This window comes from Canis aureus, chromosome 10 (assembly GCF_053574225.1).
Source record: "Canis aureus isolate CA01 chromosome 10, VMU_Caureus_v.1.0, whole genome shotgun sequence".
Classification (NCBI taxonomy): Eukaryota; Metazoa; Chordata; class Mammalia; order Carnivora; family Canidae; genus Canis; species Canis aureus.
Genome location: NC_135620.1, coordinates 53,167,885 through 53,191,156, shown reverse-complemented (window position 1 = coordinate 53,191,156; position 23,272 = coordinate 53,167,885). Strand labels below are relative to the sequence as shown.

At 42.1% G+C, this 23,272-nt stretch overlaps 1 protein-coding gene and 1 long non-coding RNA gene across 6 annotated transcripts in view; one reads left to right on the top strand and one right to left on the bottom strand.

Annotated features, from left to right (window-relative positions):
• LOC144322409 (uncharacterized) overlaps positions 1-23,272 on the bottom strand; it is a 90,537-nt gene that overhangs the window by 19,859 nt on the left and 47,406 nt on the right. The window contains exon 2 of the long non-coding RNA XR_013388059.1: positions 21,054-21,143. This is a non-coding gene — a long non-coding RNA (uncharacterized LOC144322409). The remainder of the gene's footprint in view (positions 1-21,053; positions 21,144-23,272) is intronic.
• Positions 11,803-18,346, top strand: LOC144322400 (protein SPATA31F3-like). 5 transcript variants are annotated; one of them, XM_077912389.1, is made up of 6 exons: positions 11,811-12,025; positions 12,516-12,561; positions 13,093-13,150; positions 14,158-14,264; positions 14,406-14,618; positions 17,800-18,346. In XM_077912389.1, exons 1-6 carry the CDS (start codon positions 11,882-11,884, stop codon positions 18,258-18,260), a joined length of 1,029 nt encoding a protein of 342 aa, XP_077768515.1. In that variant the 5' UTR covers positions 11,811-11,881; the 3' UTR covers positions 18,261-18,346. The 5 variants fall into 5 exon arrangements, with proteins under 5 accessions (XP_077768518.1, XP_077768519.1, XP_077768515.1 ...); XM_077912392.1 differs by lacking the exon at positions 17,800-18,346 and adding an exon at positions 14,962-15,182 and having other exon boundaries at positions 11,803-12,025; positions 14,158-14,618; XM_077912393.1 differs by lacking the exon at positions 14,406-14,618 and having other exon boundaries at positions 11,810-12,025.

Genomic DNA, 23,272 nt, shown 5'->3' with positions numbered 1-23,272 from the left:
AAACTGTATCTTAAAAAAAGAATACGAGACATAAATTATAATACTAAGATGTTGATTTACACTGGGAAATATAAGTCATCTCTACACCCAACATGGGGCTCCAGCTCACAACCCTGAGATCAAGAGTCTCATGCTTCCCTGACTGACCCAGCCAGGTACTCCACATTCTTTTCAGTTTAATTATAGCTTGTCCATCCTGAAGAAACCAGATGGCTCACAGAACTCTGTCTGTCAAGATGGAATCTACTTGTAAAGATGAGGAATGCTGACTCCTACCTTACCCTTGTGTCTGTTGCTCCTCATTTAGAGGCATTTATTTATCTATCTATCTATCTATCTATCTATCTATCTATCTATTTATTTATTTATATTTAAATGGCAAAAAAAAGTGGATTTAAAATTTTTTTCTGTTTCCTTTTTTAAAAAAATTTTATTGGCGTTCAATTCGCCAACATATAGCATAACACCTAGTTATCATCCCGCCAAGTGCCCCCCTCAGTGCCCATCACCCAGTCACCCCAACCCCCCACCCACCTCCCTTTCCACTACCCCAGAGTTACGTGTCTCTCATCTTTTGTCACCCTCATGGATATTTTCACTCATTTTCTCTACTTTCCCTTTATTCCCTTTCACTAATTCTTATATTCCCCAAATGAATGAGACCATATAATGTTTGTCCTTCTCCGATTGACTTATTTCACTCAGGATAATACCCTCCAGTTCCATCCATGTCGAAGCAAATGGTGGGTATTTGTCTTTTCTAACAGCTGAGTAATATTCCATTGTATACATAGACCACATCTTCTTTATCCATTCATCTTTCAATGGACACCAAGGCTCCTTCCACAGTTGGGCTATTGTGGACATTGCTGCTATAAACATTGGGGTGCAGGTGTTCCAGCGTTTCACTGCATCTGTATCTTTGGGGTAAATCCCCGGTAGTGCAATTGCGGGGTCGTAAGGCAGTTCTATTTTTAACTCTTTGAGGAATCTCCACACAGTTTTCCAGAGTGGCTGCACCAGTTCACATTCCCACCAACAGTGCAAGAGGGTTCCCCTTTCTCCACATCCTCTCCAACATTTGTTGTTGCCTGTCTTGTTAATTTTCCCCATTCTCACTGGTGTGAGGTGGTATCTCATTGTGGTTTTGATTTGTATTTCCCTGATGGCAAGTGATGCCGAGCATTTTCTCATGTGCATGTTGGCCATGTCTATGTCTTCCTCTGTGAGATTTCTGTTCATGTCTTTTGCCCATTTCATGATTGGATTGTTTGCTTCTTTGCTGTTGAGTTTAATAAGTTCTTTATAGATCTTGGATACTAGCCCTTTAGCTGATATGTCATTTGCAAATATCTTCTCCCATTCTGTAGGTTGTCTTTTAGTTTTGTTGACTGTTTCTTTTGCTGTGCAAAAGCTTCTTATCTTGATGAAGTCCCAATAATTCATTTTTGTTTTTGTTTCTTTTGTCTTCATGGATGTATCTTGCAAGAAGTTGCTGTGGCCAAATTCAAAAAGGGTGTTGCCTGTGTTCTCCTCTAGGATTTTGATGGAATCTTGTCTCACACATTTAGATCTTTCATCCATTTTGAGTTTATCTTTGTGTATGGTATAAGAGAATGGTCTAGTTTCATTCTTCTGCATGTGTGTGTCCAATTTTCCCAGCCCCATTTATTGAAGAGACTGCCTTTTTTCCAATGGATAGTCTTTCCTGCTTTGTCAAATATTAGTTGACCATAAAGTTGAGGGTCCACTTCTGGATTCTCTATTCGGTTCCATTTAACATATAGTCTATACTAGTTTCAGGGCTGGAACTTAGTGATTCCTCAGTTGCACATAACACTCAGTGCTAACTACATCATGTGCCCTCCTTAAAGCCCATCAAACCAGTTACCCCATCCCCCCACTCCCCTCCCCTCCCAGAAACCATCAGTTTGTATACTAGGGTTAAGAATCTCTTACGATTTGTCTCCTTCTCTGTTTTTGCCTTATTTTATTTTTCCTTCTCTTCTATGTTCATCTGTTTTGTTTCTTAAATTCCACATATGATTGGAATCATGTGGTATTTGTCTTTCTCTGACTTATTTTGCTTAGTATAATACACTCTAGCTCCATCCACATCATTACAAATGGCAATAATTCATTCTTTTTGATGGCTAAGTCATATTCCATCATATGTATGTAAATAAGTGTATATATATAATTTTTCATAGTATCATCTTATGATTATTTGTATTTCTGTGTTGTTGATTGTGATCCCTCCTCTTTTATTCATGACTTCATTTATTTGGGTCCTTTCTCTTTTCTTTTTGATAGGTCTGGCTTCGGGTTTATCTATTTTTTTAATTTAAGGAACCAGCTCTCTGTTGCATTGATCTGTTTTACTAGGGTTGTTTTTGTTTTTGTTTTTGTTTTTGTCTATTTGTTTCTATATGATTTATTTCTCTCTAATCTTTATTACTTCCCTTTTCTGCTGGCTTTAGGCCTTATTTGCTGTTGCATTACTAGCTCCTTTAGGTGTAAGGTTAGGTTGTGCATTTAAGACTATTTTTGCTTCTTGAGATAGGCCTATATTGTGACTGTATTTGCTGCATCCCAAAGGTTTTGGACTGTCATGTATTCATTCTCATTTACTTCCATGTACTTTCTCATTTCTTCTTTTTAAATTATTTTTAAAAGATTTTTATTTATTTTTTAGAGAGATGGGAGAGACAGGGGGGAGGGAGGGAGGGAGGGAGGGGGGAGAGTGAGAGAATGAGTGAAGGGAGTGGCAAAGGGAGAAGGAGAAGCAAGCTCCCCATCCAGCAGGGAGCCCAACTTGGGGCTCAATCCCAGGATCCTGGGATCATGACCTGAGCCAAAGGCACATTCTTAAGCAAGTGAATGACCCAGACACCCCCTTGTTTCTTCTTTAATTCTTGATTAACCCATTAATATTTTAGAAAGATGCTCTTTAACCTTCTTGCATTTGTGGTCTTTCCAAATTTTTTCTTGTGGTTGACTTCAAGTTGCATAGTGTTGTGGTCTGAAAATATGCATGATATGACCTTGGTCTTTTTGTACTTGTTGACGGCTGATTTGTGACCCAGAATGTAATCTGTTATGGAGAATGTTCCCTTGCACTGAAAAGAAGGTGTATTCTGCTGTTTTAGGATGAAATCTTCTGAATATATCTATTAGGTCTATCTGGTCCAGTGTGTCATTCAAAGCCATTGTTTCCTTGTTGATTTTCTCCTTAGATGAGCTGTCCATTGTTATAAGTGGGATGTTATAGTCCCCTATTATTACTGTATCATTATCAATGAGTTTCTTTATGTTTGTTATTAATTGATTTACATATTTGGGTGCTTCCAAGTTGGGGGCACAAATATTTACTATTAGAGCTTCTTGATGGATAGACTCCTTAATTATGATATAATGCCCTTCTTCATCTCTCGTTACGGTCTTTGTTTTAAAATATAGTTTGAGGTAAGTATGGCTACTTTGGCTTCCTTTTGGCATCCATTAGCATGATAGATGGTTCTCCATCCCCTCAGTTTCCATCTGCAGGTGTCTTTAGGTCTAAAATCAGTCTCTTATAGGCAACATATAGATGGGCCTTATTTTTTTATTCATTATGATACCCTATGTCTTTTGATTGGAACATTTAGTTCATTTACATTCAGAGTGATCAGTGATAGATATGAATTTACTGCCATTGTGTTACCTATAAAGTTAATGTTTCTGGTAATGTTCTCTGTTCCTTTCTAGTCTTTGTTGCTTTTGTTCTTTTTTTTTTCCCCAAAGAGTCCCCTTTAATATTTCTTGTAGGGCTGGTTTAGAGATCACAACTCCTTTCATTTTTGTTTGTCTGGGAAACTCTTTAACTGTCCTTCTATTTGAATAACAGCTTTGCTGGATAAAATATTCTTGACTGCCAATTTTTCCCATTCAGCATGTTGAATATATCCTGCCACTCTCTTCTGGTTTGCCAATTTCTGGACAGACCTGCTGTGAACCTGATGTGTCTTTCCTTGTAAGTTAAGGACTTTTTTTCCCCGTGCTGCTTTCAGGATTCTTGTCTCTCTATTTTGTGAGTGTGACTATGTCTTGATGATGGCCAGCTTTGGTTGAATTTTATGGGAGTTCTCTGTGCTCCTTGGATTTCGACGTCCACTTCCTTCCCCAGATTAGGGAAATTTTTAGCTATAATTTGCTGAAATAAACCTTCTGCCCCTTTTTCTTTCTCTTTTTCTCCTGGGAGTCCCATGATTGGAATCTTACTACACTTTAAGGAGTTACTGAGTTCTCAAAGTCTACATTCATGATCCAAAACCTTTCTTTCCCTCTTCCTTCAGCTTTATTGTTTTCTCTAGTGTCTTCTATGCTTTCCCAAGCCAAACTAGTGTCCTTATGATTATTATTTTATTTTATTCTATTTTATTTTTTCATGATTATTATTTCAAATTATAGTTCAGACATCTTCTATATATACTGATTAAATACCTTTCTCTGACTTCTTGTTCTTTCATTTGGGGTGAATTCTTCTGTCTTATCATTTTGTCTGGGTCATTTTTTGTATCTGTTAGAACAGCCTGTTGTATTGCTGCTTTTGAAAGTAATGGCTATATTAAGAAGATGTTGGGTTTTTTTAAAGGAAAATACAGGAACCCAGATCCTAGGCATGTTTTGGTCTGCTTGTTAAAAGAAGCTGGATCCAAAGAATAAAAAATAAATTAATTTTAAAAAAAAAGGGAAGCTAGATCGTAGGTGTGTTTTAGTCTGCTTGTTAAAAGAAGATAGATAAAAAAAAAAAAAAAAGTAAAGAAAAAGAAAGGAAGCTAGATCCTATTTCCCCAGAGCTGAAGCTCTGCAGCACTCTCTGAGTAGTAGCCTAGGTGCTAGGAGAGGTTTATGCTGGTCTTCTGGGGGTGGAGCCTGCTACATTGATTCTCAGGTAGACCTGCCCTAGTGGAGATGCACCTGCAGGGCACAGTGTGGGGTGGGCCGTGGTGTAAGTGGTTCCAGCCTCCACGTGGTGGAGCTGTTTTGCTTACTGAGATGGGCAGTGGGAGGAAAATAGCATCACCCACTCTCTCTTCTCCAGAGTGGGGAGCTTGCACCTGCCACTCCTCAGGAAGTCCTCACAGAAGAGCAAACGATCGCCCCTCCTGTGTCCCCAGCCAGATCCCTTCTTTCATCCTGTCTGTGTCTGAGCTGTCTGCCTGCCAGGCAGTACCAGCAATCCCATGTTTTATCTCAGGCAAGGCTGGGTTTCAAAACTCCAAACTTCAGAGACCATGTGGCATGGACCCTCACTGATCCTCTGGTGGGGAGGGCACTGCACTGCACAGAAAATGATTGTGCCTCAGCGGGTGCTCAGAGTTTATGGTAAAGCATAGCAGAAAGCCAGCACCAAGGCTCCCTGCCCTCGGCCAGTGTCCCTGTTCCTATGCTATTTAGCTCAATGGCATCTGCTGGGTCTTTTGTCCCCAGAGAGGCTGTGCCCCCACTCCCAAATGCACTCCCAAGAAAGGGAACTGTTTCTCCCTACGTAATCCAAGAGATCCCCAGACCACTCTGTCTGTTCCCTGGTCTCTGCCCTCCTTCCCCACCAGAGCACTGCTAAACCTGCCAGGCACAACCCTGGCAATGGCGAGAGCTCTAAAACTTCAGACTTTGTGCTCCCTTGCTTATAAAAACTTGCACGGCAGCCCTGGTGGCTCAGTGGTTTAGTGCCCGCCTTCGGCCCAGGGTGTGAACCTGGAGTCCCGGGATCCAGTCCCACATTGGGCTCCCTGCTGGAAGCCTGCTTCTCCCTGTATCTCTACCTCTCTCTCTCTCTCTCTCTCCTTCTGTCTCTCATGAATAAATAAATAAATAAAAATCTTAAAAAAAAAAAACTTCAGTAGTCAGCCCCTCTCCTTTTCCCAGTCAGTGGTTTTGGGCAAAAGTTTTTCTCGTGTAATCCACTGCCAGATTTCCCTGTCTCTCTCTCTCTTTCCCTCTGTCTCTCTCTTTCTTTCTCCCTCTCCTTCTCCTTCTCCCTCCCTCCTCCTTCTCTTTTCCCTCTTTCTCCCTTCTCCTCCATTCCTTTCCTCCCCTCCCTCCCTCTCCGTCCTCTCTCCCTGATCAAGACTCCCTCTCCTCCACAGCATGCAGCATTTTTCTCCCCCAAATCAACTCTCCGTAGCTTGCACAGTACGGTCTGTTTTTGTTTTTGTTTTTTTAATCTCTAGCATGTAGTTTGTTCACTCAGTTCTCAAATCAATTTCTTGGGTGTATAGAATGTTTTGATATTTATTTAGTTGTGTTCAAGGGATGAGGCAAGCTTAGGATCCCCCCTACTCCCCCACCTCTTAACCTTCCCCTCTATTTCTTCTGGAGTAAGCTTTGATGGTTTGTGTCTTTTATAGAATTTGTTCATTTTATCTATTTTGTTGATATATATAATATTAAAATTTTTATATACTAATTTATTATCCTTTTAACATCTAAAATTTGTGTTGAGTCACTTCTGTCATTCCTGGTATTGGTAATTTGTGTCTTCTGTTTTTCCTTATTTTTCTATAACTTCTCAGAATATGAAGGACTTTCAGCTATTGTCTTTGTTTCTGCATATACTCAAGTTTCTTAACTAGCCTCCTTGGGCATCCTAGAGTTTCCATAAATGAATCTGTGACCCTCTGAAATTGAATCCAAATTTGAGTGTGAGGAGAGAGACCTAGTTTCATCATATATTCACATAGATCTGCAACACTATAAGAACTGTTGTTCTGGCATAAAAATATACCAATCAATGGAACAGAATAGATAAAGAATAGATAAAGCCTGGAAATAAACTCATGCATATATGATCAAAGGAGCCAAGAATATATAACATGGAAAGAATAACCTCTTCAGTATATGGTTTTGGGAAAATTGGAGAGCCATGTGTAACAGAAATAAAAATTGGACCCTTGTCTTACCCATATACATAACTCAAAATACATTAAAGACTTGAACATAAGATCTTTAATTGCATAAGTCCTAGAAGAAAACAGAGAGGGTAAGCTCCTTAACATCAGTCTTTGCAACAATTTTTTTGGATTTGACACCAAAAGCAAAGACAACACAAGCAAAAATAAATGCGTGACTGCATCAAACTAAAAGGCTTCTGAAAAAAATAAAATAAAAAATAAAAGGCTTCAAAAAAATAAAAGGCTTCTGCACATCTTCAAAATCATCAACAACATAATGAACTATGGAATGAGAAAATATTTGCAAATCATATATCTGATAAGGGGTTAATATACAAAATACATTAGAAAAACTCATACAACTAAGTAGTCAAAAAAATCTGATTAAAAGTTGATCAGGGTGCTGAGTGGCTCAGTTGGTTAAGTATCTGACTCTTGATCTCAACTCAGGTCTTGATCTCAGAGTCATGAATTCAAGCCCCACATTGGGTTCCCACGCTGGGTGTGGAGCTCACTTTAAAAAAGCGAGCAGAGGAACTGAAGAGACATTTATCCAAAGAAGACATACAATTGGCTAGCAGTCCTCAGTATCATTAATCATCAGCAAAATGCAAATCAGAACCACAATGAAACATCATCTCGAATGTGTTAGAATGGCTGTCATCAAAAACACAAGAGATAGCAAATGCTGGTGAGAAAAGGGAACCCTTGTGCATTACTGGTGGTAATGTAAATTGGCACAGTAGCTATGGAAAACAGTATGGAGGTTCCTCAAAAATTAAATATACAACTGCTGTATAATCCACCAGTCCCAATACTAGGTATATATCTGAAGGAAGCAAAATCACTATCTGCATCTCCATGTTCATTGCAGCATTATTTACAGTAGCCAAGATATGGAAAAGAACCCAAGCGCCCATCAATAGATGAATGGATAAAGATGTGGTACATATATATACACAATGGAATGTTATCAAGCATAAAGAGAAGGAAACCTTGCCTTTAGCAACAACATGGATGAATCTTAAGGCATTATGTTAAGTGAAAATAAACAGGGAAAGACAAATACTGTGTTATCTCACTTTTATGTATAATCTAAAAAGAATCCTGAACTGACAGAAACAGAAAAGAGATTTGTGGCTGTCAGTGGCAGGAGGTGGAGGATGGAGGAAAGGAAGGAAGGTAGTTAAAAGGTACCAACTTCCAATTATAAGATTAATAAGTTCTGGGGATCTAATATACAGCATGATGACCATAGTTAACAATACTATATATCGTATATTTGGGAGCTGCTAAGAGAGTAGATTTAATTTTTAAATTTTCATCATAAAAAATTGTAACTGTGAGGACATGGATGTTAAATTTACTGTGATAAGAATTTATCAATATATTTAGGTATAAATCATTATGCACACCTTAAACTAATACAATACTATATGTCAATTATATCTCAGTAAAACCGAGGTTGGGGGTTGGCTGTTGCCAGTATTTCCCAAATATACACTCAGACCTTAGTGCTTTATTGCTTAAGAGTTATTTTTGATACTTAATATATAGATTGCTGGGACCTGCCCCTAGATATTCTGACTCATTAAGTCTGGGATGAGGCCAGGAAATCTATATTATTACAGGCTTCCCAGTGAGTCTGATGTAAGGGCAGGATTGAGAGCCACTGGAACAGTGGACCTTTTAAAGTTTGTCGCTAAGTTTGCTGGGCTAGGAGCATTGGGTGGGCAGGTGCTGCCCTCTAGTGCCTCTGGTTGCTTGCTACACTTAATGCACACTGTAACCTGCTGCTTGAACGCTGGTGATCTTGGGGCCTGACACTAACATGGGGTTTCCTGTCCAACTCCCCGCAAATTTTAACTATTGAGCATTGATAAAAACACTCATGTATAAAAATATTGCTGCTGAATAGTGTGCTTCTCTGTCCCCAGCACCTTGGCTCATCTAAGATGTTCGGTAATATTTTCTGATACTGAGACACAGCACAGCTCCTTCCCCCTGTTCTTGTGCTCTCTTTCTCTCTCTGTCTCTCAAATGAACAAAATTTTTTTTGAAAAAACATGAAGCAGAGTCTGGCTTTGAGAAATTTTCTTGAAACAAATGAGTATGAATTTATAGTTGTATGTCCAGAGTCCATAGCGGCTTTTCAGGTACTTCGTCTTCCTTGTGTACTCTTCACTATAAACTGTGAAGCAGGAAGGGCAAATATGAAGATCCATGCCTGTATTGTTGATGTGTTCATTACAGGAATGCACCTTTGTTTGGAAAGACACTGATTCCCCTGTCCTAACCACTCAAGCACCTTTTGTCAATGAGTACCAAACCAGTAAATAAACCTGTACTAAAGGCCTACTCTGCAAAAACACATAAGATTATCTTTGGCTCTAACTCCTGAGTCTGGAGACAGAGGAACAAGGGTGAGTGAGATGCTGCAGAGGAGTTGGCAGCAGATGGTTTTAATGGCTTAGTAGGATGGCACTGGCTGTGGGTTATCTGCAGGGTAAAGAGTGCACTGGTTAGAGCAGGTGCAAAGTTTGCACAATCTGATGGTTTTCTTGTGGGCAGGAGGTTAGCCTAATGGGAGACTGAGAACTGTTTCAGCAGTGATAAGGCAGCAGCAGCTGCAGGAAGCAGAGCTGGTTGGGGAAGAGATAAAATATTCTGTTCACCTCTTCATCCGATTGGTGAGGGAGGGAGTGTCCTTGGGTTCTGGACGTGACTGAACTCATAACACTCGACACTGCACCTATGAGATTGACAGTAGTTTTATTAATCATATATAGTCACAGCCCAGGGGGGAGGATACCAAACACCATGGTGGGCCACATTAGGTCATGTTAATGGAAGATAGAACCGTTGTAGTGGCAAAGAAAGAAGCTGCAGGAAGCAGGAGCCGGTTGGGTAGGAATAATAAAAGTTAAAGATTCAAGCTACACTGTAGGTATCTCAACCTGCTACTAAAAAGGTGATGCAAGCTGTTTATCAGTTTGACATTCAGTGATCTTTGGTTGAAAAAGGCTTCTCTTATTTGTAGTGTGGAATTTGCAAGTTTAGGAAAGATGTTAAAATAGCTCAAATTCATCCCATCATCAGGTGAGACTCCTCTTAAATTATCTTAAACATAAGGATGTATTTTGTTTTTGTTTTATTCTATATAAAAAATGACACTAAAGAAAACATTCACGATCCATATTTTTATTTCCATTTCCATTTCCTTCCATTTCAGAGTATTCTTCCTTCAAGTTAGTAAAAAAGATTTCATACTAATTATTGGTAATGGGTTTTTTTTTTTTGCCTTTTGTTTCTTAAATTGGGTATATATACTTAACGTAAAATTTACCATTTTAACACTCTTTAAATGTATCATTGTGCAGTCATCTCCACTATCCATTTTCAAAATTTTTCATCATCCCAAACAGAAATTCTGTACCAAGTGAATAATAACTCCCTAATTCCCCCTCCCTCAACCCCTAATAAGGTTGATTCTTGATTCATTCTTCTCTTTGTAACTACAGTTTTTTAAAACGATTTTATTTATTGGGGCAGCCTGGATAGCTCAGTGGTTTAGCGTTGCCTTCAGCCCAGGGTATGATCCTGGAGACCCGGGATCGAGTCCTGTGTCAGGCTCCCTGCATGGAGCCTGCTTGTGTCTCTGCCCCTCCCCCACCTCTCTCTCTCTCTCTCTCTCTCTCATAAATAAATATTTTTTTAAAAGATTGAATTTATATATTCATGAGACACACACACACACACACAGAGGCAGAGACATAGGCAGAGGGAGAAGTGGGTTCCTCACAGGGAGCCCAATGTGGGAGTCAATCCCGGACCCCAGGATCACGCCATGAGCCAAAGGCAGATGCCCAACTACTGAGCCACTCAGGCATCCCTATAACTAGGTTTTTAAGTGTCTTCAGAGCAGGCAGATAACACAACTCAATGTCTTTGTGCCTTTGATATTGCCCACTTTAGTGATGAACACAGATTGAGTGCTCACCATACCTGTCTGGTGATGGACAGGGTGCTGGAGGAGGGACCAAATAGTACTTTCAGATTTTGAGCTAAAGAATTTTGGAGGTGTGGGACCACTCTCATCAGGGCAAGAACTTATGGAAATTCAGAAGTCCTAAGGTACTGGAGCCATCTCACAATGTCGACATGGGCCATGAAGTTAACATTAATATGTGAATCAGTGGACATAGGTGTGGTGGGTAACTGAGGTTGAAAAGGAAAAAGCTTCCCTGGGATGCCTGGGTGGTTCAGTGGCTGAGCATCTGCCTTTGACTCAGGGCATGATCCTGGGGTCTGGGGTCCCAGGTCTCAGGATCACACCCTGGGCTGAAGGCACCACTAAGCCACTGAGCCACCCAGGCTGCCCCAGAAAGCTATTTTAAAAGACAGCAGCTGTAACCTTTCCTTGACATATCAGACATGACCCTCTTCTTGAACCTCTTAATACTGACCACCGATTGCTTATGACATCAAAATCCTCACTTTCTAACACTTAACAAGATAATGCATGTTCATGGAGATCCTCTGACCTAACCATTCTCTCTCTTATAGGGTGTACATAAAGACTAACATATCTAAGGATAGATGCCAGACTGTTGTCTAAAGGAGAGAGTTAAGCCATCACGTTATAGGGAACAGAGCATGAAAGAGTATATGCTGCCATGACCTTGGCACCTCTAGGGCCCAGGCTCTGCAACTCGTACAGACAATCAGACATCCTCATCTGAGCACTGAATCACATGAGCTTCTCCTAGACAAATAAAGGCCTCTGATGCTCTGCATGCCTTTGGAAATAGGAGAGCTTTGTGATGTAGTCTGGTGATCTGGTTCCATCTCCTGTGAGGCAGAGATGACAGGGTCTAGAATTTGGAGGCATTAGGTTCCAAGTCCCTGAAAGCCTAGGAAGAGAGATGGCTAATGAGGCTTAGATTATGTTGAGCCCTACCTTTCTTCTGTGGGATGTTGGCTATCCCTTATACACTTATGGCTCCATCATTATTATTGCATTAATTATTTGGCAAGTGAAAAAGAGCCACCAAGAATTAAGGTTGGGACCTAAAAGGAGCTGTTGCCGGGTAGGGAACACACAATGATCACGACTGAACTGATTAAGCCTCAAACAAGATTTTATTCCCTTAATTTCTCCTGTTACCCTTACCCTTACTTTTTTTTTTATGGGGGTTTCTTCATGGATCTCAGAATAGCTCCAATTTTGGGTTTACTACCGGTTTGGGAGACATTCAGGACCTTGGATAGCTAAAATCCCTTGGTACTAGACCCCTTATCCTTTAATCTATTCCTCTTTTCTCCTGTCTCATTCTGATCTCCCACAGAACTTGTTCAGGGAATGGGGGTAGAGGTATGGTGTATAGGAGAGCCTCAAAATGAATTAATAATAAGAGAAGGGAAATGATGGGTGAAAAGACATAAGGTAAAGAAAAGAATGGTAGGAAAGTATATAAAATTGGAATATAGAAGTTTGGGAAATACTTAATTACTTTGTCTCATTTTAGACGCAAAAAGTAAAAGGTGCCCTGGCTTAACTCTAACTATTTTGTTTTCAAGTGTCACCGGAGAGTCAGACAAAGGGCTAAAGATAAAACATCAAGAGGTAAAGTCCTAGTTTCTCCTCAGACTCCCCTCACTATGGGCAAGATTCCCCTGATTCCTGTCCCTCCTATGAACCTGGGAGCCAGTAACCAGGTGCTCTAACCACTGAAGGCTCCAATTGCCTCAGTTGACAATTTCTCCCAGAACACTTTCTTGGGTGGGAAATCAGAGCCTGGGAATGTTCCAAAATTCTCTACCTTACACCTGCCCTTGAGAATGAAAAATATAGGACAGAAGCCCTCAGCTGTGTCATTTACTAGTTTTATGACCCTGTGGAAATGACTTCATCTCTCAGTCTGTGATCCATGAAATGGGCATCTCATGATCCTGCCTCACTCCCACTGTGGCTGTGATGATCAAATGAAATGAGGTCTAGGACAGCATGTTGCAGTGGGTTAAGTTGTAATGCATATGTGCCATAGAGCATTGATTGTTGTGCTTTTCAGCCTCCTCTTACTTAAAGGCCTTTAGCTTCCTATAGGATGTCCCTGCATCCTCTCATTCCTTCTAACACTGTCTCTTGGTTTCTCAGGCAAGAGACTGTCCCGAGAAGCTGATAAGCCGTGGCAGCTGCTCTCTGTCATGAGAAGGTGATCACTTGCTCTTTGTATTCTCCAAATCCCCAGCCTGGCCTGGGACGATTTCTCTGGTTGGCCTGTGGCAGGGACCAAGAGAGGAAAAATGTCCCAGAGGGAGTCAGACAGTGGATGCTGAGCACTGATTGAGAGAGTTGCCAGGGCAGAGGGGGATCAGGTGTCTCAGGACAGGGAGTCTCCCGATTTTGCTCTAGGCTAGGTTCACAGTAGTCCTGAAAGTCAGGATTTTGCTAGTATGTAATTCATTGAAGACTCTACATGAGTTTGCACTCAGCCACAAGACAAGTTATCCAGTCAAGAGAATAGATAAATGCATATATAAATAAATCACCATTGTCCTATTCCTGTTGCAACCATTCAAGGGCAGACCCATAAAACCTGCTGACATTACTTCCATGGTTTTGTCTTCAGGGAGGCCAATTCCTGGGACAGCCCTCAGAAAGGAGTCTGTCATCTTATTATCCTCTTCCTAAAATCTCTAAGGAAGGGAATTGGCTCTCAAGAGATACTATGTACAGGAACTGGGACACCCCATAGTCCCCACAATGCAGAGTTCCCACAAAGACCATATTTTCCACAGCTTAGAAATACTGAATGCCAGGCTGTGGCCTTCTTAGCTCCAGAAGAGACTGACCGCAGGTTCCCCCTGGTAATGTTCCTGGTGCTGCCCCTCAGCCAACCATTGGCTCCCCACCTCTGCCTGGTTCCCTTCTCCTGGTGTAGCTTCTCAACACAGACCAACAGTAAATGCACCCCACCTCCCAGTGTCTCTCATGGCCTGTGGTTCCATCATTGTCTGAGACCTTGCCTAACAAGCTCCAGCCCTCAGTCCAACCCAGCCCAACATAACTTGCCAATGGCATTTTCCTAGGAAGAAAAGGAGATGGGTAAATGCCCTGGGATTCCAGGACTAGGGGAAGGTGGGCCAAATCTCCAGGTCACACACATTCAGAGAGGCAGGTGTCAGTCCATCAGTAACAGTTGCCGTCTTCCCTTCCTAGCCAGGGCTGGCTTCCTAAGGAGGGAAGTGTGCGGCGGCTCCTGTGTGCAGATCCTTCCTGCCCCATCTGCAATGCTGTGGCTCTGGAGATTCAGCAGTTGCTGTCAGGTGAGAAAACCCTGACCTCTCCCTCTTCATCGGGGCCATCGCAGGGCTCCTCTTGTCTCTCTTTGGAGCAGAGTCAGGGTTCCCTGCACTCCAAAGCTCTTTCACTTCCATCTGTAACCCCTACAAAGTCACAATTAACAGATCAGAAATGCTTAACACAGTCAGCTGCCCAGTCGACCAGTGTCAGCATCCAAGATATCCAAGGTGAATGCCTCCAGCGAAGGAAGGGATATCAAGTGCCAGATGTGTCCAGGGATACAGGAGCTCTGTCTTCTTCAAGTGAGGAGACTAGGACTCCTGTGAATCAGCAGGACAAGAGGAAGAGCTACCCTGTATGTGTGCTGGAGAAACAAGGTCAGCTGCCCTTGAATATCTGATTCTCTTTCTTTCCCTGATTTCAGAGCTCATGAAGCTAAAATACCCTGTTGCCTTGCATGTTCCTATTTCCCCAATGCCCTGAGGTATCTAAGTACATGTATATAAATGCATGCATTTCTATACCTGAGGGGGCTGCTAAGATCTTTAGAAGAGTTCCTATAGCAGCTTATAACACATAGTCCAAATGTTTTCCAAGCCTGGAAAAACAACCATTTCATTCATCATAATGTCACCTCTAAGGTCTCGCTTGAAAATATAGGCTATCTTTCTGACCTGGGTTCATGATTGAGCCACTCTACCCAAACTTTCTGAGTTATAGAAAGATCCACTATGAACCCAGAGCAAGTACCACTGCAAGTAAATAGCAAACTTCATGGCTCTAGCTCTACCCTCTACTACACTTCAGTTTCTAAGTGGTCTCCATCCATTGACCAGAGGATTCACTGAGGCCTCAATGTGCTATCTACAGCAGAAACCTAGCTATGTTTCTTTGGTTCCTATTTTCTGCACAATGAGTCCTGGTCTGCCAATAAAGATCTCTCCACAAAAGGGGAGCCCCAGTCCCTTTTTGTTCAATAACTACTTTGTAATCTCTGTCTAAAATTTCCTCCACTTAAGTTAGCCCCACCTTCTCCCACATTCTCAAATTTGGGCTTCTCCATTTGATTAACAATAAACCCATATCAATATCTCATTTCCTTCTCTGGCCAAGTGTGAAGCCTTAGAGTGGCACCAGGGGAAAGGCAGTCACATTTTCAGTGGAACTTCTCAGCTGTTGCCCAGAAATCTCTGTAGATGCAGAGAACCATATAAAATAAGCCCTGAGACATGTTTCTTCCTGTCCCCAGGGACCTGTTAGGAGAAGCCCATTTCAGTCTTCAAGAGAGAGGTGGTATTTCCCTGGAACATACCCAGAGCTGCTAGAGTTCTACTTTCAGAAGCAGTTGATTTAGCAAGTTGATTCATTATTGTGAGAGCCTGTCCCAGAAGATATATCAGTCCAAAGAGTTGCACCTGTCCCCTGCTTACCAGCAGCCCCTGCCCAAGAGCAGCACCCTGGCCAGTATGAGTATCCCCTAGCTTGCAGACCTAAAGGCCAGTGGGGATATCGACCTGTTATGATTCATCGTGGCAGTAGGGCTGGTCTACAGTTGCTTGCCCAGGCTACTGCAATGTTGCAGAGCTACAGTGACTACAAGCATGGGAAGATGTGCTAGGGCATTTGTTCCTGCCCACATTTGCAGCTGTTAGGACTGCAAATCATTAGGTCTGCAGCATTCCAAGGGCCTTGACAGGAATTTGGTTCCCTCGTGCTCAGAAAGTAAGTCCCTAGACATGGAGGTGGCTATTAGCCCCTACATGGATCATAAAGCAACATCCTCAGTATTGATAGGCCTTGACAGAAGTAACAAGCTTCACTTGATGCTGTCACTGATCATCTTGACCAGCATCTGCCCGGGTATGCTCTCAAGGAGCCACTGAAAAACTGGAGACGAGTTTTGGCCTTACTGTCAGGCCTTCCAGCTTTTTATTATGTGGCTTTCTCCAAGGCCATGGCCCTGTCAATAACTAGCCAATCTCCAATCACAAAAGTGTGCCTGGGTCTTTTGGGGGCCCAGTAAAACCTATGGCTCAATATCATCTAAACACCAATGTGAAAGTCCTGCCGCAGGCTTTCAATATGCCAGTGAGACTTGTGCAGATAGTGGGCAAGCATTCCAGACTGAAGTACACTTGAATGGAGATGGTGCCTCTAGAGAGCCAGACATCCTGCAGTCCCCTCATCACTCAAGATACCTATCTTGGCCAAACTGAATTTTTACCTGAAAAAGAAATTCCAAAAAAAAAAAAAAAAAAAAGAAATTCCTGGAGATACATTTGGGAAGTCTTATAAAGGAGTCCAGGAACAAACTATGGTTGTCCCAAGGAGTATCTGTACCTAGGACTCCTTCAGAATCTAAACACCTGGGGAAAATATTGCTCCAGAATCTCCACCATCCCACCAGATATCATCCCATGTGTTCTAGAATGCTCCACCTTAGAGAATAGCTTGCAGGTAAATTGAGGCAGTGAGGAGAACATAAAGCAAGCTAGTCCTCATGGTTCTTCCCACTGGGCCTCCAAGATCTCACAACCCCCTGGGGAAACAACAGGGGCCCAGGTGCTTTGTATTAAGCTGCAGGCCAGTGTGTACAAGCTGAGCCTGGAGAAGCCCTGGATCCCTTAGCCCCTGCAAAGGTAAGGACAACTCCCTGCCCCAGCAGAGAAAATAGAGGACTCTGGGAAACTTAACGTAGCAGAGAATCATAGACAAGGGGGTGCAGGTTTGAGGCTGTCTCCAGCCAGAGAGAACATATACTCTGCTGTGGTTCAGGGGCCAGAAGGGACTTTTATAAATAGAACCCTCAGAGCCCTTGACTTCCCAAATGTCTCTAGGATCAGGGATCCCTGGGTGGCTCAGCGGTTTAGCACCTGCCTTTGGCCCAGGGTGCGATCCTGGAGTCCCAGGATCGAGTCCCGCGTCGAGCTTCCGGCATGGAGCCTGCTTCTCCTTCTGCTTGTGTCTCTGCCTCTCTCTCTCTTTCTCTCTCTCTCTCTCTCTCTCTCTATCATGAATAAATAAATCTTTAAAAAAAAAAAGATTCCTCAAAACCAAATATCTCTAGGATCTTTTGCAAATAGAATTTGAGTTAGGTTAAGATGGTTGCCTTGAGTGAGTTGGAACTAGCAAGGATCTGTCTGGATCTGCAGAGCCACCATTTCCATCCTCTCAGGTGACAAGATCCTTCGCAGCCCTTCACCAGTTTCTCCCTTACATTGAGTTCCTAGAGTATCCCCTAGATTCCTTGGGTCAAAATGCCAGATGAGAATGGTCTGTAAGGCTGTTAATCTGAATGACCTCACCCAAACAAGGATTCCTCAGAATGCCAAAACTGGAGTCACCAGAGCTTAATGGACCAGACCTTACATGACCAGCTTACTGGGCCATTATTAGCTGGGCTAAATTTTGTAAGTCCAGCATTTAAAGTGACCATGTTCTTGAGATCCAAAATTTACAGGGCCTAAATTCATAGAGTCACACTTTCTAGGGTAAGACCTGCAGGGTCTAGTAAAAGCAGTCCATATTCACAAGCCCATATTCATCCCGTTCTTTCAGAAGCTGCAGAAGGTGGCTTGGGAAATAAGATGAAGCACTTTCCACACTGGATTAACCCCGAGGTGAAAGGTCAAAGGCATAAAGAATCCATTCTCCTCTCTAAGGATGAGACAGTGCCCAAAACCATGACAAAAAAGGTTGAGAAGAGTCCACCCCTCACCAAACACCCTGTGAGAGGAGCCAAGTTGGAGAATAAAACAGAGGAGGAGAGCATGACCCTCTTTGATGCTCCTCAGTCTCTAGACAATGAACTCAAGCAACAATCCCTTCAGTCCAGACATTCCTGGTTGCTGTGCCTTCCTCATAACAGCTCCAAGCACTGTCCTCAGCTGACTTGTGCCACTCAACCAGAAAATCCACCCCAGGTCTCAGCTCTCCTCTCAGCAGAAGGCACTGGTCTACACAAAGAAAAAACGCAGTGCAGGAAAAAGGAGTTCCTAGTTTCCTCCGCATCCCCATGAAAAAGGCTGTCATCATCATTTCCATTAAAGTCCAGGTGAGGCAGGACCCTCTCCAAATATACTCTTTGCCTCTAAGCAAAGAACCACCTGTTTGTGCCTCCTTATTTTCAAGGTTATATGTGATGGAGAGAGTAGAGAAGGTAAATAATACTTCCCATATGCTATAGGAGCTTAAACTCATATTTCAAATAGGTCAGCATTCCACACAACTCTTTCAGCCCTACCCTGGACCTTGGAGAGGGGGGCTTGAGCAAAGAAGGAAGACCGCTGCCCAAAGTGCACTGACGGTGCACCAGGCTTGAATTCTATTATGTCTTCCCATGGCATCTATGGGCCCTAGAGGAACAATGTAGGCATAATCATAGTATAAGAAGTAGTGGCCAGTACATTTTTGGCCCATGGGAACAATTTACCAATAGCTTCTATGTATGCCAGCAGTCTGAAGGGAAGTTTTTAGGTGAGTGTCACAGTTGTTCCATCCTTGGTAATCATAAAAGCACACAGATAATATGACATGTGTCAGAAGCATATGAGAGAATCTCGCCTCTCTGCAATGTGTTGTTATTGATTAGATCTTAAAAAGGGCTAACCCATCTGGGATTTTCGCGTGGCCTATTGCCAGTTTGACACCCGTTGCCTTTCAGTTGCATGGGATAAATGTCTCCTAGAATGAAGATCAGTTGAAGAGAAGGTTCCCAAAAGATCACAATAAAAATGTCCTTGACATGAGTCTTAGATGCAACATTTCAAATTTTCAACTACTTACTATGTTCCAGATACTATGCCAGAAAACATGAGGTGAACACAACAGTGAACAACACACAGGCCTTCCTCCATTGAGCTTATGGAATTATGGAGTAGACAGTCAAGTAAAAAGCCACTAAAAGCAGTGTGATAAGGACTGATTAGAGGAAGTAGGTGAAAATACACAGGATGGTACTTAACCTAATTTGGCAGGGGGAAGGGGTTCAATAGAAGTTTTCCTAGAAGAGGTGATATGTAGACTGAATTTCAAAGGATAAGAAGTTAGTTAGGAGGGAAGTAGGGAGTCTCTGGGCTTCCCCAAGCTGAGAGTAAAATGTACAAATGTATGGTGTCAAACAAATGGGCATACCATGGAAAGAACAGTAACTTGCTGGAGAAGTACCTATAATAATCAAAAGCACATTAAGATGTTTGCGGGATCAGAATGAGAATGCCAAGATAGAGAATGGATGGTATTCACTCATGCATTTTTCATTCCTTCAACTAATACTGTGCATCTACTATTTGCCACACACTTGTATAGGCACTGAGTATACAGCAATGAACAAAAGAGGAAAAAATTATCTGCCTTTAATAAGCTTACATTGATGGTACTAGAGAGGAAGATGAAAGAAGCATAAGTAAAAAAACATATAGTATGTAGAAGATGACCAAATATATAAGAGGTAAGAAGTTTGGGGAAGACTTAGGTGGGTGCAGTTTTAAATAGGGAGTTCAAAAATAAATAAGTAGGTAGATAAAGAGTTCAGGGCAGGCCTCACTAAAAATTATGGAGTTGGGGGCACCTGGGTGGTTCAGTCAATTAAGCATCTGTCTTCAGCTCAGTTTATGATCTCAGGGTCCTGATACCAAGGCCTGTGTCGGGCTCCCTGCTCAGCAGGGAGTCTGCTTCTACCTCTGTGCTCTCTCTCACTATCTCTGTCGCTATCTCCGTCCTCCTCTCAAATAAGTAAATAACATCTTTTATTTAAATGTGGGCATGGACTAGAGAGATGAGAGAGTAAATCACATGGATAACTGAGGAAATTTCATGTCAGAAACATAAACTTTCTGGAGGCTGGAGCATGCCTGAGCTATTCCAAGGAAGAAGGACAGTGAGCCTGAAGCAGAGTAATCATTAAGGGGGAGAGTAATGGAGGACAAAGAGCAGTAAAGGGGCTAAATGAGGTAAGGCCTAGAAGGTCATTGCAAAGACACTGAATTGACTTTTTGAGGAAATGGAAGTTGCTGTTAGAGCGTCTTCTTAGATCTGCTTTCTGTTTTAAAGGATCACTTAGGCTGAGTTGCTAACAGCAGTATTGGAGGTAAAGACTTGGGTAGAATCATTAGTTATGAGATTAGTTATGAGATTATTCCAGTAATAGTAGCAGCAGAGACTACAAGTGTTTAGATGCTGGACATTTTGAAGTAGAGACAAAAGGATACTGATATCCATTTACTGATAGGTTGGATGTGGACAGTTAGAAAACATTTAAAAATCAAAGATAACACCAATGTTTGTGGCCTAAACTTCTGGCAACATGGAGTTATCTATACTGATATGAGAAATATTAGGACTGCAGTGGGTGATAAGTGTGATTGGGTAGGACTGGTAATCAGGAGTTCATTTTTATACAGAGATAGATATTGGGCATTCAAGTGTATATAAAACTTAAACAATTGGAGCATATGACCCTGGGGTTCATGGTAGGGCCCAGGCTTTATGCAGACAAATAGACAACTAAATAAATAGATATACATAGGTAGTGATGATGATGATGGTGAAGGGGAAGATAGATAGATAGATAGATAGATAGATAGATAGATAGATAGATAGATAGATGTATTTAAAACCATGAACTATGAGACTAGGCCAAGGGAGAGAAAAATTATTACATGGGTGTGATGAGTGCTATAGTATGTGGGGTCCTGCCCCAGGAGGAAGTACTCAGAGGATGAGGAGGACCCTGGGGTCATGTAAAGGTATTACAACAAAAATGACCTTGAAAGACATCTTATATTGAATTGTTAAAATATTTGAGTACTTACTGTCTTCCAGGAGCTATGATAGACATAACAGTCGCCAAGACACAGCCTTGCCTCTATGCCAATCATGATCTCATGGGTAGATCAAATTGCCTAATGAAAATAAACACATGGATATCCAATATTGATCTCAAAAGTGAACTCCTGATTCCCTGTCCTCCTCCCCTCTATCACAGAATCACACATAGCTGACCTAGCAGAAAGACAGAGGCTGCCCTGGATGGAAGGTATGGATCTCTGTTTGGACACCTTCTATTTCTCAGAAGGTGAAACCTCTGTATTCCCACCTTCTGACCTAGCTCACAGGAGGCAAGAGCTAAAGGAAGTAAAGAAAGTGCTGTAGTCTCCCTATGAGACATATGTGGTATGGGGGGCTATGGGATACTCCTGCCCCACTAATTTGTAAGGAAATCCAGAATGACTCAACATCCCCTCAATCAAGAGGTGGTGGTAGGACTCTCTTCCACTGATAGAACCCAATGTGTCCATTGCTAGCAGGATGAAAAAAAAAAAAAAGCCAGTATGGGAAGAAGCATGAATGTGTCCCTCCTCTGAATGGTGATTCTGTGCCTAAGGGATGGGGGTCCAGCCCCTGTTGTAGCCCTCAAGGTGAGGAGGCACAAGGCCCAAGCCTGCTGAGCCAACACCCTCCAGGTGTTTTCCTAAAGCATCCCCAGAGATCACTGGAGGTCTTGTGACAGGCACATCCTCCCTTGCCTAGTGGGAATTGGGCAGAGAGCCATGCAGGAAGATGCCCAGGAGAAAGAATGTCACTCAGAAGGGTCACAGCAGCATCAGGTGAAAAGCCAAGGTTAATGTGCACACATCCTGGCTTAGGTGGAACAGGTCCTTCCCATGGTCCCCTACAGGTCCCCACCCTCTACCAGTAGTTTTCTATAATGGAAATTTCAGGCAGCTGACCACAATTGCTAGACTTTTGTCCCTGCTCATTCCACTCTGGCAGGGAGATCATAGAACATTCCGAGCACAGGAGTGAGTGTGTGAGACTTCATCTCCTTGCTCGTGGTGCAATTCTGTTATGCCAGCCTCTTGCCAGCAAGGGACCAGGATTCCATGAACATGACTTGAAACTCCCTGCCCTACTCCAATTCCCAACCTGTTGGAGACACTTAGATCATGGGCTCAGATATTTTTGATTGTTGGCTCAAAATTCTAGTCTCTCTACTCTGTAAGTCTTTGGGTAAAATATCCCCTACTCCTAAGTTCCCACATCCTCTGAATGTCATCCTCCTTTCCACAGCCTCATCTCTATTTTGGCCTAACTTCCCGTCACCAGCCTCAACTTGCCCCTCACTGTCCAGGCTGAATGCCTGGAAGGATGATAGTAATATGTGAACATAGTAGTGAAAAAAGCAAGTTACAAGAATAATCACATTACAGTCTCATTTTAAAAATATTAAATAGATTTTGGGCAGCCCCGGTGGCTCAGCGGTTTAAGTGTCTATTAATAGATGAATTCCTAAGGAAGATGCAGCATACACACACACATATATAATGGAATATTATGTGGCCATAAAAAGGATGAGATCATGCCATTTGAGACAATATGAATGGACCTAGAAGGTATTATGCTAAGTGAAATAAAGAAGAATAAAACAAATGCCATATGATTTCATCAATATTTGGAATTTTAAAAGTAAATTAAAAAAAAAACAGAATCAGACCTATAAATACGGAGAACTGATGGTTTCCTAAGGGGAGGAGGTTGGGTTGTTGGGCAAACTGGATGAAGGGAGTGGGAAATAGAGTATAAAGAATACAAGGATATTATAATAGCAATGTATGTGGACATATGGTAGCTACACTTGGGGTGAACATAGCATAAGCTTGTTGAATCACTATATTGTATAATGTAAACTAGTGTAACATTATATGTCAACTATATGCAAAAAAATTAATTAAAAAATCTTCTTTGCCCCTCCGCGCTGCGCTCTCATGCATACACACGCACACACACACTCTCTCATATAAATAAATCTTTAAAAAAAAGTAAGGGGGTGCTTGGATGGTGCAGTCGGTTAAGCTTCTGACTCTTGGTTTAGTTAGGCTCAGGTTATGATTTCAGGGTAGTGAGATCAAGCCCTGGGTCAGGTTCTGTGCTCAGTGTGGAGTCTACTTGAGACTCTCTCCATCTGCACCCCCCCCCCACCGTGCTCTCTCATGTACACTCTCTTTCCAAAATAAATATGTTAAAAAAACTA

Excerpts from the sequence above, each read along its gene's own strand:
- LOC144322400 (XM_077912388.1), top strand. The coding sequence starts at position 11,882 with ATGTTGAGCCCTACCTTTCTTCTGTGGGATGTTGGCTATCCCTTATAC. Across the intron at positions 12,026-12,515 it reads CTAAAAGGAGCTGTTGCCGG|TGTCACCGGAGAGTCAGACA; the intron begins GTAGGGAACACA and ends TTTGTTTTCAAG. Across the intron at positions 13,151-14,157 it reads CTGCTCTCTGTCATGAGAAG|CCAGGGCTGGCTTCCTAAGG; the intron begins GTGATCACTTGC and ends TTCCCTTCCTAG.